This window comes from Lipotes vexillifer, unplaced genomic scaffold (assembly GCF_000442215.2).
Source record: "Lipotes vexillifer unplaced genomic scaffold, Lipotes_vexillifer_v1.1 scaffold525, whole genome shotgun sequence".
NCBI classification, from domain to species: domain Eukaryota; kingdom Metazoa; phylum Chordata; class Mammalia; order Artiodactyla; family Lipotidae; genus Lipotes; species Lipotes vexillifer.
In genome coordinates, this window is record NW_006786891.1 from 141975 (window position 1) to 155307 (window position 13333).

At 39.6% G+C, this 13333-nt stretch overlaps 1 protein-coding gene across 2 annotated transcripts in view; it reads right to left on the reverse strand.

Annotated features, from left to right (window-relative positions):
* Window positions 1–1735: 1735 nt before the first annotated feature.
* The window catches only part of PRPF38A (pre-mRNA processing factor 38A), a 21728-nt gene continuing 10130 nt past the window's right edge, over window positions 1736–13333 (reverse strand). The window contains exons 5-10 of one of the 2 annotated variants that reach the window (XM_007459609.1): window positions 6914–7024; window positions 4027–4139; window positions 3380–3406; window positions 3173–3270; window positions 2694–2742; window positions 1736–1979 (exon numbers count right to left, since the gene is read on the reverse strand). In XM_007459609.1, coding sequence (XP_007459671.1) covers window positions 1937–1979; window positions 2694–2742; window positions 3173–3270; window positions 3380–3406; window positions 4027–4139; window positions 6914–7024 — 441 coding nt within the window. In that variant the 3' untranslated portion in view covers window positions 1736–1936. Of the gene's footprint in view, window positions 1980–2035; window positions 2118–2693; window positions 2743–3172; window positions 3271–3379; window positions 3407–4026; window positions 4140–6913; window positions 7025–13333 lie in introns of those variants that run through there. The other variant, XM_007459608.1, reaches the window with a different exon arrangement.

Below are 13333 nucleotides of genomic sequence, written 5' to 3' on the forward strand. Positions count from 1 at the left end.
CCTGTGCATCCGGAGCCTGTGCTCTGCAACGGGAGAGGCCACCACAGTAAGAGGCCTGCGTACCGCAAAAAAAAAAAAAAATTATTGGGGTTTTGGGATGGGTTTCTAAATTTTTATAGTTTAAAAATAAAGTATGCTTTTAAAATTTTATTTTAACAATATACTGGATGATGACTTGGTTGGTCCAAAGGTCATTCAGCCAGCGTACATTTCTTTCCATTTAGAACACTTTGATAAAGAAATAACTGCTAGGACTCTATAGCAGATACAAATAGAGGTGCTTATATTTAATTTTTAAAGGCAGTCCTATATATAGTTGTATGAGGAACCATAATAGCTCTTATGGACAACATTTATTAGCTCAGATATTATCAGGAGAGCAGTCAGTGAAGAACATGAAATCTCAAATATGATCCCAAAATGCTTTAATATTGATGCAAAAGTCCTTAAGTTCAACAGCAAGCAATAGGATGTTTATCCTATGACCAAATATGACTTCCCAAGAAACTGGATCCTGTGAGGCAGTTGGTCTTCACAATTCTTGCCAAGGACAGAGCTGCAGGAAATCATTTGATCATTTTTTCCTTTTTAAAGGAGGAAAGGTAAGAACAGGTAGACAAAACTCTTCTAGCAAAGACCCCAACACCCTCTTGATTATCAATACCCGTGGACACTATTCAGTCCTTATTTTACTTTTGTGTCCTTAGCTTCTAAACCCACTCTATTTCCTCTACCTTTCTGAATGATTCATTTCAGTTTTCAATCGGTGTTTGCACTTCTTCCTCAACAGTGTTGGTGTTGCCTATGATTCTATTACTGGCTTTTCTTACATATACATACATCTCCCTGGGCACTGCATTCAATTCTACACCTTCCACAGTTACCAAAACATTGTCAGTTCAGGGTTGGATCACTGTGCTCCTCTTATTTACGATGTATGGGCTTTATCTAGATATACCTTAGCTGTCTCAAATTAAACTTCAAGTTAAACTGAATGCATCATTTTCACTACTACCACACCTCTCTCTACCTTACCTACCCCTCTAAAACCTGGTCTCTTCCTGCTGTATTTTCTGGTTATGTGAATGGTGCTGTTGTCCAGCAACTCAGGTTAAAACCCTGAGTGGCATTAGATACTTTTCTCTCCATCAAATTTTTTCAACCTAGTTGCCATACTACTACTGCCTAGATTTGATAATGTCAATGCCCATAGTATAAAGGCGCTGAGCACCTTAATCTGGAATTCAAGGCTGTGGGGAAAGAAGAAACACTGTGGAAGAACACTATATAAAAAGTGTTAAGTTTTACTGTTTGTTGAACATTCAGTGCAACTGTTAAATGATCCAGAAGAAGCCTTACAACTGAATTCATTCTTATAAAGCTGCTGCTAACCAGTCAGTTTTCATGTTTATTACCACTTGCTGCTGCTAGAAATAAAACTTGGAGCTAATATATTTTACTGACTTGGTTTTTTAACGGTACAGCAAGCAGCAGCACAAATCTCAGGATTCTCAGAACAGTTCTAATCACAGTGTAAACCAAAACTAAACCACAGAAAATCAGGAAATGGGTGTGTCAAATTTAATAACAAGAGGGTCACCAGGTGGCCACATCCTCCCCTTGTTTCATACCTTCTATTCCAGTCCATTCTACCCTCATAAATTTGAGTACAAACAAGTTGGTTGTACAAAGAGGTCAAAAGCAGCCCTTAGGAAGCATTATCTCTCAAACAAACGTGGATTATAATTCAAAACAAGATACAAAACTCAGCACCTCTTTCATTTAAAAAAGAAAAAGTGAAGAAACTTTTGGTAAAAAAAAAAAAAAATCCAGAATATTCTCATAGCTGCCTGGGGAGTAGATCTTCATTCTTCCACATAGACAGATGCCTTTATCTCCACAGAAGGCCACTTGGACTAAAACCAAACTGAGTCCGTTACTCATTCCCTCTCCGGCTCTTCTTGTGGCTTTTCTTAGATCTGAAATGGCAACACATACAAATCATTAAATTTAACATAGACAGATGCCTTTATCTCCACAGAAGGCCACTTGGACTAAAACCAAACTGAGTCCGTTACTCATTCCCTCTCCGGCTCTTCTTGTGGCTTTTCTTAGATCTGAAATGGCAACACATACAAATCATTAAATTTAACAGCTGTTTGGGAACCTGGGCAAGGACTTTTGAGGAAGACTGGGATATGCTAACACTGATGGGGACAGAGATGATACCCAACATTCATAAATATACTTGGTGTTTTTATGTTTAAGAGTAACACCAAGTTAGGCATTATTCTCCAAAATTTACCATTGAGGAAATGACCTCTGAGAGATTGAGTGCACCTAACAGTGTACAGCATATAGAAGTTTCTAATAAAAGTTTATCAAATGAAAGTGACTTGTCCAATGTCACTCAACTGTTAAGTGTTAAAAGTTGGGACTGAACCCCAGGTCTCCTGAGATTAAAGCTCATGCCTTTATCAAAAGCTGCAACCCTACAAAGGAAAAACAAAACACAGTATATATAATTCTAGTAATTTTCAGGGCAACAGCCCAACTTTGTCCTGTAATTAAGGAGAATTCCTGAGTATCTCCATCAATACAAGAAAATTTCAGGTCCACCTTAGTTGTAATTGGGACTTTAATTTCTGAATAAAGAGTGAAATTCTTAAGTCAAAATAGAGGTTAATCCATACCTTTCAGGAGACTTTGAGTGGCTCCTGTGTCTGTGACTACGGTGATGACCTGGGGAAGAAAAGGCTATTGAATGAGATTCTACCCTCCTATTCCTCCACTGTCATTTCTCCCAGTTCCTTTCATTGGCTTAATATTTTTTGGCCTATGATAGGGACACTGTTGGTAGCAGAGAACTGAACTCACTTCATATGTATTCACAAGGCTTTATGGCTAAATTTCAAAAATATCACATTGGGTATTTACCACTAATCTGTTAAGTCTTACTCCTATAATTTCAGATGAAAAAACTGAAGCTCATCCTCCTATCAACAAAGCTGGTAAGTGACAGTTAAGATGTGAAGTCTAATTTTCAAATTCTATATACACTTCCTTTTGTCCTAGACAATAATAAAGTAAGGTACTACTGTACTGCAGGAGGCTAATTGCTCCTATTACATTTCTTTAAGACAACCAATAGCAAAAGGCCCAAATGCTATACCTGGAGACTTGGAGCGGGATCTATGCCGTCTATCTCGGGACCTGCTGCGATGACGTCTTGGACTCTTGCTCCGATGCCTTTCTCGGCGAGGGGAGGGGCTGTGGAAATAACTGGTCAGACTCCCATATCTGTCTGACAGTATAAACACAACAACAGCATCCCCCTCCCCAAATCCCCATCCTTCATCACAAGTCACTAAAGGCCTACCTCCTCCTTTTGGGAGACCGACTCCGCCTATATGGAAAGAAAAAAGAGAAAGAAGAACCTTAGTAGGTGCACTGGATATCGTAAATTGCAAAAATTACCCCAGTTCTTCACCCAACTCTGTTATCCATGTCCTTTGTCATGTAACTTTAATACCCTCTGACTCCAAGTTTGGGATTAGCCACGTGACTTGCTTTGGCCAATGGGATACTTGTACATGTGATGCAAGCAGATACTGGAAAGATACTTGCATGGTTGGGCTTGTTTGCTCTTGTATTCTGCCACTGCCATGGGAACAGGCCTAACCTAGCCTAGAATGTGACACACATAGAGAAGAGATGAGCTGCTCCAGTCATCCTAGCTAAGGCTGTCCTATACTAGCCAAAAGACAACTGATTGCACCAGATGAGGGACCATAGCTTATACTCAAAAAACCTCCTATCTAAGCCCAGCTTAAACCACTGACCACAGACCTGTGAACTAAATAAATGTCTGCCACTGAGGTTTTGTGAGTGGTTGTTTTGTAGCAACTAATACATTGACAAGCAGACAGTATCCATAGGCTGGCATTTTTCCTCCCATGAAGTCCAAACTTCTACGCTACAGTGCTTAAAGTCTCCCTGGATGAGGCCAATGACTAGGGCCTTAACCTTCTGGGAGACCGACTCCTGCTCCTCCGATAGCGTAGTGTGGGAGAGCGTCGGGGCTTGTCCAAGTCTCGGTAGCTTCTCCGGCGGTGATCAGGTGACGGCCCTCTTTCCAACTGGAAAAGAGATAGAATGGGTCAGTGATGAGCACAAGCTTATAGACAGCCATCTAGGAACACAGTTTACACTCCTCCCCATTCCGTCCCAAATTCCACCTCCAAGTGACTTTAAAACAGTAATTTGAATACATGGATAACCCTAAGGACAAAACAAGCAAATAAAATTTTTTTAATGTTTCTAATCCATTATTTAGTGCTGGTACCATTATTCTGGGACTATGTAAGAGTAGTGAGAGGTAAGTAAGTATGCTTCTTAAGAAGATGGGGTTTCCAATGTGAAAGAAAGGAGATGCAGATGTAAGATCGATAAGATTAAGTACAAACTCATAGTGTACTTGAAATGTAAAAAAAATTTTCCCTAGCTTTGTTAACTATAAAGTCCTAGAAACACACCTGTAGCAATAAGCCCAAACTGTGGTCTCTAAATATCATATCCCAATTAATGCAACCAAGGGCTTCTTGGAAAACTGGCTAATTCTAGGTCCAGGCTAGAAGGTAACAAGACATGACTAGAACATATCAGAAAGCAAGGGGCTGAGACTACTATGATTGTATCAAAAAGTCTCACAAGTCAAGTTGAGGGGCCCCCACTGGCCAAAGATGGGACAATTTGAGCATCAACAAGGACAATAATGGTCCAAAACACACCAAATATGCTTAAATCCATGAACTCACAATGTTATCAAGGGCAAAAGGGCTTTCCTCCTTTGGAGGATACTATCAAATCAACTCATTATTTTAAAAACTGATAAAGGGAAATAATTTATCTTATATAAACTGTACCTATGAAAAACTAAATGTTGATTTGGGAGGTTTCTCTTTATAGCAGTGTTACAGGTAACAAATGATGAATAATTAGAATATCACCATTTTACAACCCCTAATGGATCTAGGCAAAGATCATCAGTGGCTCCTAATATTACAAAAAGAGAGACAGCCAGACTTGACTCATCCTGGGGGCAGTACACACTATTACCTATGAAGTAGTGTTGCTCCACTCCAACGGGGATAAAAACCCCAAATCCAATTAAAGCCTCTAGACTCAAGTACTAGTTTACAGAAAATACAAGGGGCAAATGAACACGTTAAGTGATACCACAGGGACACAATCACAAAAATACAGATTGTGAGAATTTGTACAGAATGTTATGACCTGATATATTTAAAATCTGCAAGAGGAAAAATTAACAATGGATGGAACTGACAGACTACAAGATGAACCAGTTACAATTTATGGACCTTGTTTGAATACTAGTTCAGACTATTAAAAATGTAGGATAGGGCTTCCCTGGTGGCGCAGTGGTTGAGAGTCTGCCTGCCAATGCAGGGGACGCGGGTTCGTGCCCCGGTCTGGGAGGATCCCACGTGCCGCGGAGCGGCTGGACCCATGGGCCATGGCCGCTGAGCCTGCGCGTCCGGAGCCTGTGCTCCGCAACGGGAGAGGCCACAACAGTGAGAGGCCCACTTACCGCAAAAAAAAAAAAAAAAAAAATGTAGGATAGCTGGGGAAATGTGAACACTGAATATTTAATGAGATTAAGGCATCACTGTTCATTTGGGGGGGTGATGATGGTATATAGTTTTGCTTAAAAAAGGGGCCCTTGTCTTTTCTGAAATATTATGAAATATATGATGGCTGTGATCTGCTTCAAGGTAACTGTGAGGGACAATTGGGTAGAGATGTGGAGGAAACAAAACAGCTGAGTTGATCATTGTTGAAGCTAGGTGATGGGTAGATGGAGGCACATTCTCTCCACTTTGGTATATGATTAAATTTTCCATTAAAAATAAAAAGAATGCCTACCTTTGGTCCTCTCACCACAGAAGAAGCACCTCAGCCTTGCCTGGCTTTCAATTCATGAATGATTGCGCTTCCTTTAGCACTTAACTTAAATGGAGCCTACTAGCTCAGAGCTACACTTCCATCTACACTGTCTCAGTATCCATAGGCCAAAATTTCTTATATTTCTCCCAGCCTTTTTCTATACATATTCTTATAATTTTAATCACAAATGTTTTAGATCCTTTTTTTTTAACTTTACCACAAGTATTTCCACATTATCATATACTTTATTTTCTTTGGGCCACACCACACGTTATGCCAGATCTTAGTTCCCCGACCAGGGATTGAACCCGCACCCCCTGCAGTGGATGTGTGGGGTTTTAACCACTGGACCGCCAGGGAAGTCCCTATCATATACTTCTCATAATACTTTTAATGGCCGCCTAATAGTCTGTTGAACTGATATAATAGTTTACCTGACTGCTCCCTGACAGCTTGCTTGTTTTCAACTTTTCAGCATTTTAACAAGTAGTGAAAGAACATGACCATGCAGTAGGTGGTTTTTCCCCCCTAAACTAGGCTTACTCCTTAGTATGCATTCAATTATGAAGAGTATTGTTTTTGTCCGAAGTATTTATTTTAATAGCTACCACTTATTAGGCAATTATGTCCCAAAGCTAATGGCTTTATGTATATAATGTCATTTAATGCTCACAACAGTCCTAAAAGAAAGGTTTCATAATCCTTGCTTTATAGAAGAGAAAATGGTGATTATGTAATTTGCACAAGATTATACCGCTAGTAAACAGCAAAGCTGAGATATGGATCAAGGTCTATTTAACTCTAAATCCTATACTCTTAATGACTACATATTGTGTTTTTTGGTTGAAGAAAGTTAAAAATTAAAGTTTGAAAACAAAACAAAAAAGATCATTGCCATTCCCTGTAACTTTCCCTCCTCCAACCCTTAAGCTCCCAGGTGTCTGACCTTCTCATCCTCTTCTTCCTCCTCTTCGCTGGACTCCACGTCATCCATGTCTTCTTCTAGAGCGCTAACCCGAGGCTCCAGTTGCTCAGCTTCCTCTAGCACATAGCGTTTCTACAGAGAACACAGTGAGAGTTGGCAGGGCTTGCTATCTCCTCTATGTCCTGAAGCTGCAACACTGGGCTTCTGGGAGTTACAGAAAACCTATGGTGCAGCAGGTGAGGCAATTTCATTTCAAAGACATCCTAGACAGTTCAAGATTTTCCTAAGGAGTTTAGCATACCTGGAATCTATATATTTCTTTTAAGTTCCCCTGTAAAGAGATAAAAACAAAGCGGTAGAGAGCATCCCTTTTCTATTGCCTCTATTCCCTGTGATCTTATATTCTAAGGTCACTAGAATATCAGTCAGTATAGGTATAGCCTTGAATAAAAAATATGGGCTTCACACACAAGGGCCAATAGTTTGAGACTGTGTTGGCTGGTAGTTCTGCCAGGAGAGGCTCAGACCAGAATCTAACCCAAGAGATCCACTGAGACTCAGCCCAGTTTGGGGGTTTGGGTCCTGCTCTGAAGTAGCACCAATGCTCAACTAGACCCAGGATTTAGGGGAGCTGTCTACAGTCATGCATTTTGAACAAGGCTCAGGATATAAACAATCCATCTCCTGGTTCCATTTCTTCTAAGATGTGGCTTAGCAGTCCTTACTGAGTGACTAAGGACCTGAAAGGCAAAGGTGAGTTTAAAACTGACAAATGGACTGGGTCATAAGACCCCTTACCATTTTTTGTGCCAAGGACATAGAGATCACTGGATAGCCCTAAAATAAATAGTAACATTTGTTCTCTATTTTGCTCTCACTCATCACTAACAAAATTCTATAAAGATTAGGAGAAATGAGACAAAGATGCCATTTAGTGAAGTCAATCCCTTGAAAAAGGGCTCCTTGGAAAGGATCACTACAGTCTGGGATCTAGGACTGCATCAGGGCATCTAGAATCCCTAATGTTCACCAGACTTGGAAGTGACTGAAGTCAATGTATTAACTTACAGTATTTGTGTTTGACAAATTAGAATTCATTCCAGAGCAACTCCTTGCCAATGTCAGAGCACATGAGAAGCTAAATTGATGCCCTATGAGTTGCTTAATAGGAACAGAAATCAAAGCAGAAGGTGGTCTTAAGGGTCATTTCATCCAGGACATAGAGAGGCCCACACCAGAACACACCCCTTGGTGATATAACAGATATCAGTCATATTTCAATTTCTCTCTCCTCAGTGAGGGTTGCTTTGTGGTCTCTCCTTCTAGCCTCCAGGCAGACTACCTCATTTGCATCAATATGCTTGCTTAGAGATGACTGAGCTTTGGAACCCTTAGTTACAACTGACTGCACTTGAGAGTATTCCATTTCTTGCAGTATTTCTAAAAATAATAGTAGCAGCTAAGGATAATAAATGTGAGAATTGGGCCCTGAAATCAGGTTTTCAGATTTTAAATATCATTCTTTTCACTACACAGTCTACAGTAGCCAATATGGAAAAGAAATAATTTTCAGGATTATTTTCTAGGATTTTCTGTAACTGAGTCACTGTGGAGGAGGAGTGGTTCATTGCATTTAAGTGTGAGCACTCATCTACCAACTACATTTATCCATCTGGTTTGCTGCCTCGAGCAAATTTACCTCACTCATTTATTATGTATCTGTAATCCATTCTATTCTCTACTTTGAAGTTTTTCAGATCCCTTTGATCTGTTTTTTATTGAGGTGAAATTCACATAATACACAATTAACAATTTTAAAGTATAAAATTCAATGCTATTCCATGACCACCTCTCACTAGTTTAAAAACTTTCTCATCACACCAGAAAAACACCCCATAACTATTAAGTAATCACTCCTCATTCCCCCTTCCCTGAAACCCCTGGTAACCGCGAATCTGCTTTGTCTCTATGTATTTGCCTAGTCTGAATATACCGTATAAAGAGAATCATATACTATGTGACCTTTGATCTTTAAATTATTCCTTTTAGTTTATATCTAGCAAGGAAATGAGCACCTCAAAGCAGGTGGGATACAGCAAATTGCTTCAGAATTACTGAGCTGCAGTAGGATCAAAAAAGAGACCTGAAGTTCTGGATCCTCCCAGTTTGGGTTTCTGTGGTTGCTTAAAACTTAAGAATTTGCTCCCATCCCCCATCTTAAACACTGTTTCTGCGACCCTTTCAGTAATGCTGCTGATTCTTACATAGACATCAGAATAAGAGAATAGTAGAGCACTAAGAGCAAAAGACCCTTACTCTACAGGTATTCCAATGACTTTTGCAATACATTTTATAGTTTCATTGAGGTATAATCGATACACAATAAACTGTACATTTTTAAAGTATACAGTTTGATGAGTGTTGAGTTGTACTGTATACAACTGTAAGCCACTATATCAATATAATGGATAAATCCACCCCCCCACCCAACAGTTTACTTGTGCTCCTTTGTGATTTCTCATTCCCTTTCCTCCCCACTCCCTTACCCTGCACCTAGGCAACCACTGTTCCTTTTTGTCACTATAGTTTACATTTATTAGAAAGGAATTATACAGTACATACAGTTTTTTGTCTTTTTTCACTCAGCACAATTACTTTGTGATTCATCCACGCTGTTGTGTATCCATAGTTCATTTTCGCTGCTGAGTAGTACCAATGTATGGACACATCACAATTTGTATCCATTCACTTGATGGACATTTGGGCTGTTTCCAGTTTCTGGCCATTACAAATAAAACTGTTATGATTATCTGTGCTTATGTCTTTGTGTAGACATGTGCTTTCATTTCTCGAGTAAATACCTAGAAGTGGAATAGCTGGACTGTATGGTTAACTTCTTAAGAAACTGGCAAACTTTTCCAAAGAGGTTATACCATTTTATATTGTCACCAATAGGATATGGAGACTTCCAGTTCCTCCACATCCTCGCCAACACGTGATAGGGTCAGGGTCTGATTTTACACATTCTACTAGGTATGTAGTGTATATTACTGTGCCTTTAATTTGCATTTCCATAATGATTAACGGTATGGAAAAACTTTTTATGTGCTATTGGCCAACTATATATTTTCTTTGGTAAAATGTCTGTTAGAATCTTTTGTTCATTTGTCCACTGAGTTGTTATTCAGTTCAAGAGTCCTTTATATAGTATAGATTCAAGAACTTTGGTGGATATATGTTGCACAAATATATTATTCCAGTCTGTGGCCTACCTTTTTAGTTTTGTAATAGTGTCTTTTGAAAGGCAAGTTTTTAATTTTTATAAAGGCCAATTTATTAATTTTTAATAAATCATGGTTTTATGTCTTATTATAGGAATTTGTCAAACCCAAGGTCACTAAGATTTTCACCTATGTTTTTCTTCTTTATGTTATACTCTTAGCTTTTATGAGACTATTATCCCCTTCAAGTTTATGAGCTAAGGGTAGAGATTCATTGGTTTCCATATGGCTATTCAACTGTTTTAGCACCATTTATGGAAAAGATTATCCTTTCTTAATTGTACTGCCCTAACATCTCTGTAGAAAACCAACTGACCATATATATGTACACTTATTTCTGGTCCCTTTACTTTGTTCCATTTATTTACTTGTCCAGCTTTATGCCAACACAACACTGTCTTGCAATCAGGTAGTGTTTGTCCTCCTAATTTGTTCTTTTTCAAAGTTGTTTTAGATATTGTAGGTCCTCTGCATATTCATATAAATTTGAGAATCAGTTTGTCAAGTTATATCAAATTTTATTTGGATTTTGATTGGAACTGAATTGAATCTACAGATTAATTTGGGAGAATTGACAACTTAACAATTCTAAGTCATGGTATAAAATATACCATGGACATGATATATCTCCATTTACTTAAGTCTTCTTTCATTTTCATCAGTAATGCAATGTTTTATAGTTTTAAGTCTTACACATCTTTTGACAAAATTATCCTTAATTTTTTTTTTTTTTTCCCCCGTACGCGGGCCTCTCACTGTTGTGGCCTCTCCTGTTGCGGAGCACAGGCTCCGGACACGCAGGCTCAGCGGCCATGGCTCACAGGCCTAGCTGCTCCGCGGCATGTGGGATCTTCCCGGACTGGGGCACGGACCCGTGTCCCCTGCATCGGCAGGCGGACTCTCAATCACTGCACCACCAGGGAAGCCCTATTTTAAATTTTTTGATGCTGTTGTAAATGGTTTCTTTTTAGCAAAATTTCAAATTCCAGTTGTTTATAGCTAGTGTACAGAAATACAACCGATTTTTGTACATTGACCTTGTACCTTGCAATTCTGCATAAACAGATGAATGGGTAAACAAATTGTGGTATATCCATACAATGGAATACTATTCAGCAACAAATGAAATAAAAAACTATTGAAATGTGCAACAACATGGATAAATTTCAACTCTCCACTATAGACCATTCCCTTTCTCTTTAGGCTACCTACTATATCTGTTTTCTCTTTGTATTTTACAATATTATTTTAAAAATCATATGCTGTAAGACTCATTCTTGAAAGATGCTTCACGGACAATCATTTCTCACTAGGAAAGGGAGGTAAGACGATAAAGATGATATTTAAGGTGGGTCAGTCTCCCATTCCTGACCTTCCTTTCATCTGTTTTATATCCTAGATTTTTATATGAAGATCAATTTGAAAAACTGCTCACAAAGCTTAAAAACCTACTCTACTACAATCTCCTTAATAATATAACATTTTAAAGAACAAAATTTTCTTGTGTTATTCACTTTTAAAGCCCTACCCTTCAATCACTTTTTCTGTTTTCTTCTCACTCCCAATCTCCTATCTGTCTCATAGACATGAAGACTGCTAATTAGGAGGACCATAAGAAAAAAGCAAACAACCCCATTAAAAAATATGGGCAGAAGAATTAAATAGATACTTTTCCAAAGGGGACATGCAGATGGCCAACAGGCACATGAAAAGATGTTCAACACGACTAATCATCAGGGAAATGCAAATCAAAAAAACCACAATGAGATATCACCTCACACTTATCAGGATGGCTATCATCACAAAAAATGCAAATAACAAATGTTGGCGAGGATGTGGAGATAAGAGAACCCTCATATAGTATCGGTGGGAATGTAAATTGGTGCGGCCACTGTGGAAAACATTATGGAGGTTTCTCAAAAAAAATAAAAACAGAACTGCCACATGACTCAGCAATTCCACTCCTGGGTAAATACCCAAAAAAACCCAAAACCACTAATTTGAAAAGATACATGCACACCAACGTTCACAGAAGTATTATTTACAATTGCCAAGACATGGAAGCAACCTAAGTGTCCATCAACAGATGAATGAATAAAGAAGATGTGGTACATATATACAAAAGAATATTACTCAGCCATTAAAAAGAACAAAATAATGCCACTTGCAGCAACATGGATGGACCTAGAGATTGTCATACTGAGTGAAGTCAGACAGAGAAAGACAAATATATGATATCACTTATATGTGGAATCTTAAAAAAATGGTAAAAATGAACTGATTTACAAAACAGAAATAGTCACAGATGCAGAAAACAAACTTATGGTTAGCAGAGGGGGAAGAGGGGGGAGAGATAAACTGGGAGATTGGGATTGACATATACACACTATTATATATAAAATAGATAACTAATAAGGACCTACTGTATAGCACAGGCAACTCTAGTCAATACTCTGTAATGACCTATATGGGAAAAGAATCTAAAAAAGAGTGGATATATGTATAACTGATTCACTTTACTGTACACCTGAAACTAATACAGCCTTGTAAATCAACTATACTCCAATAAAAATTTTAAAAAAAAACCTAAAGTAGAGTGTGGGGCGAGCCTGCGGCGGCAGAGGCCACCATGACGCTGCACCAGCCTGAGGCGTGCCGTGCGTTCGTTCTCCCGGGGAAGTTGTCCCTGGATCCGGGAACCCTGGCAGTGGCGGGCTGCACAGTCTCCCCGGAAGTGGGGTGTGGATAGTGACCTGTGCTCGCACACAGGCTTCTTGGTGGCAGCAGCAGCAGCCTTAGCGTCTCCTGCCCGTCTCTGGGGTCCGCGCTTTTAGCCGCGGCTCGCGCCCGTCTCTGGAGCTCCTTTAAGCAGCGCTCTTAATCCCCTCTCCTCACACACCAGGAAACAAAGAGGGAAGAAAAAGTCTCTTGCCTCTTCGGCAGGTCCAGACTTTTCCCTGGACTCCCTCCCGGCTAGCCGAAGTGCACTAACCCCCTGCAGCCTGTGTTCACCCCGCCAACCCCAGTCCTCCCGGCGCTCCAACCGAAGCCCAAGCCTCAGCTCCCAGCCCCGCCCTTCCCAGCGGGTGAGCAGACAAGCCTCTCGGACTGGCCTCTCACTGTTGTGGCCTCTCCCATTGCGGAGCACAGGCTCCGGACG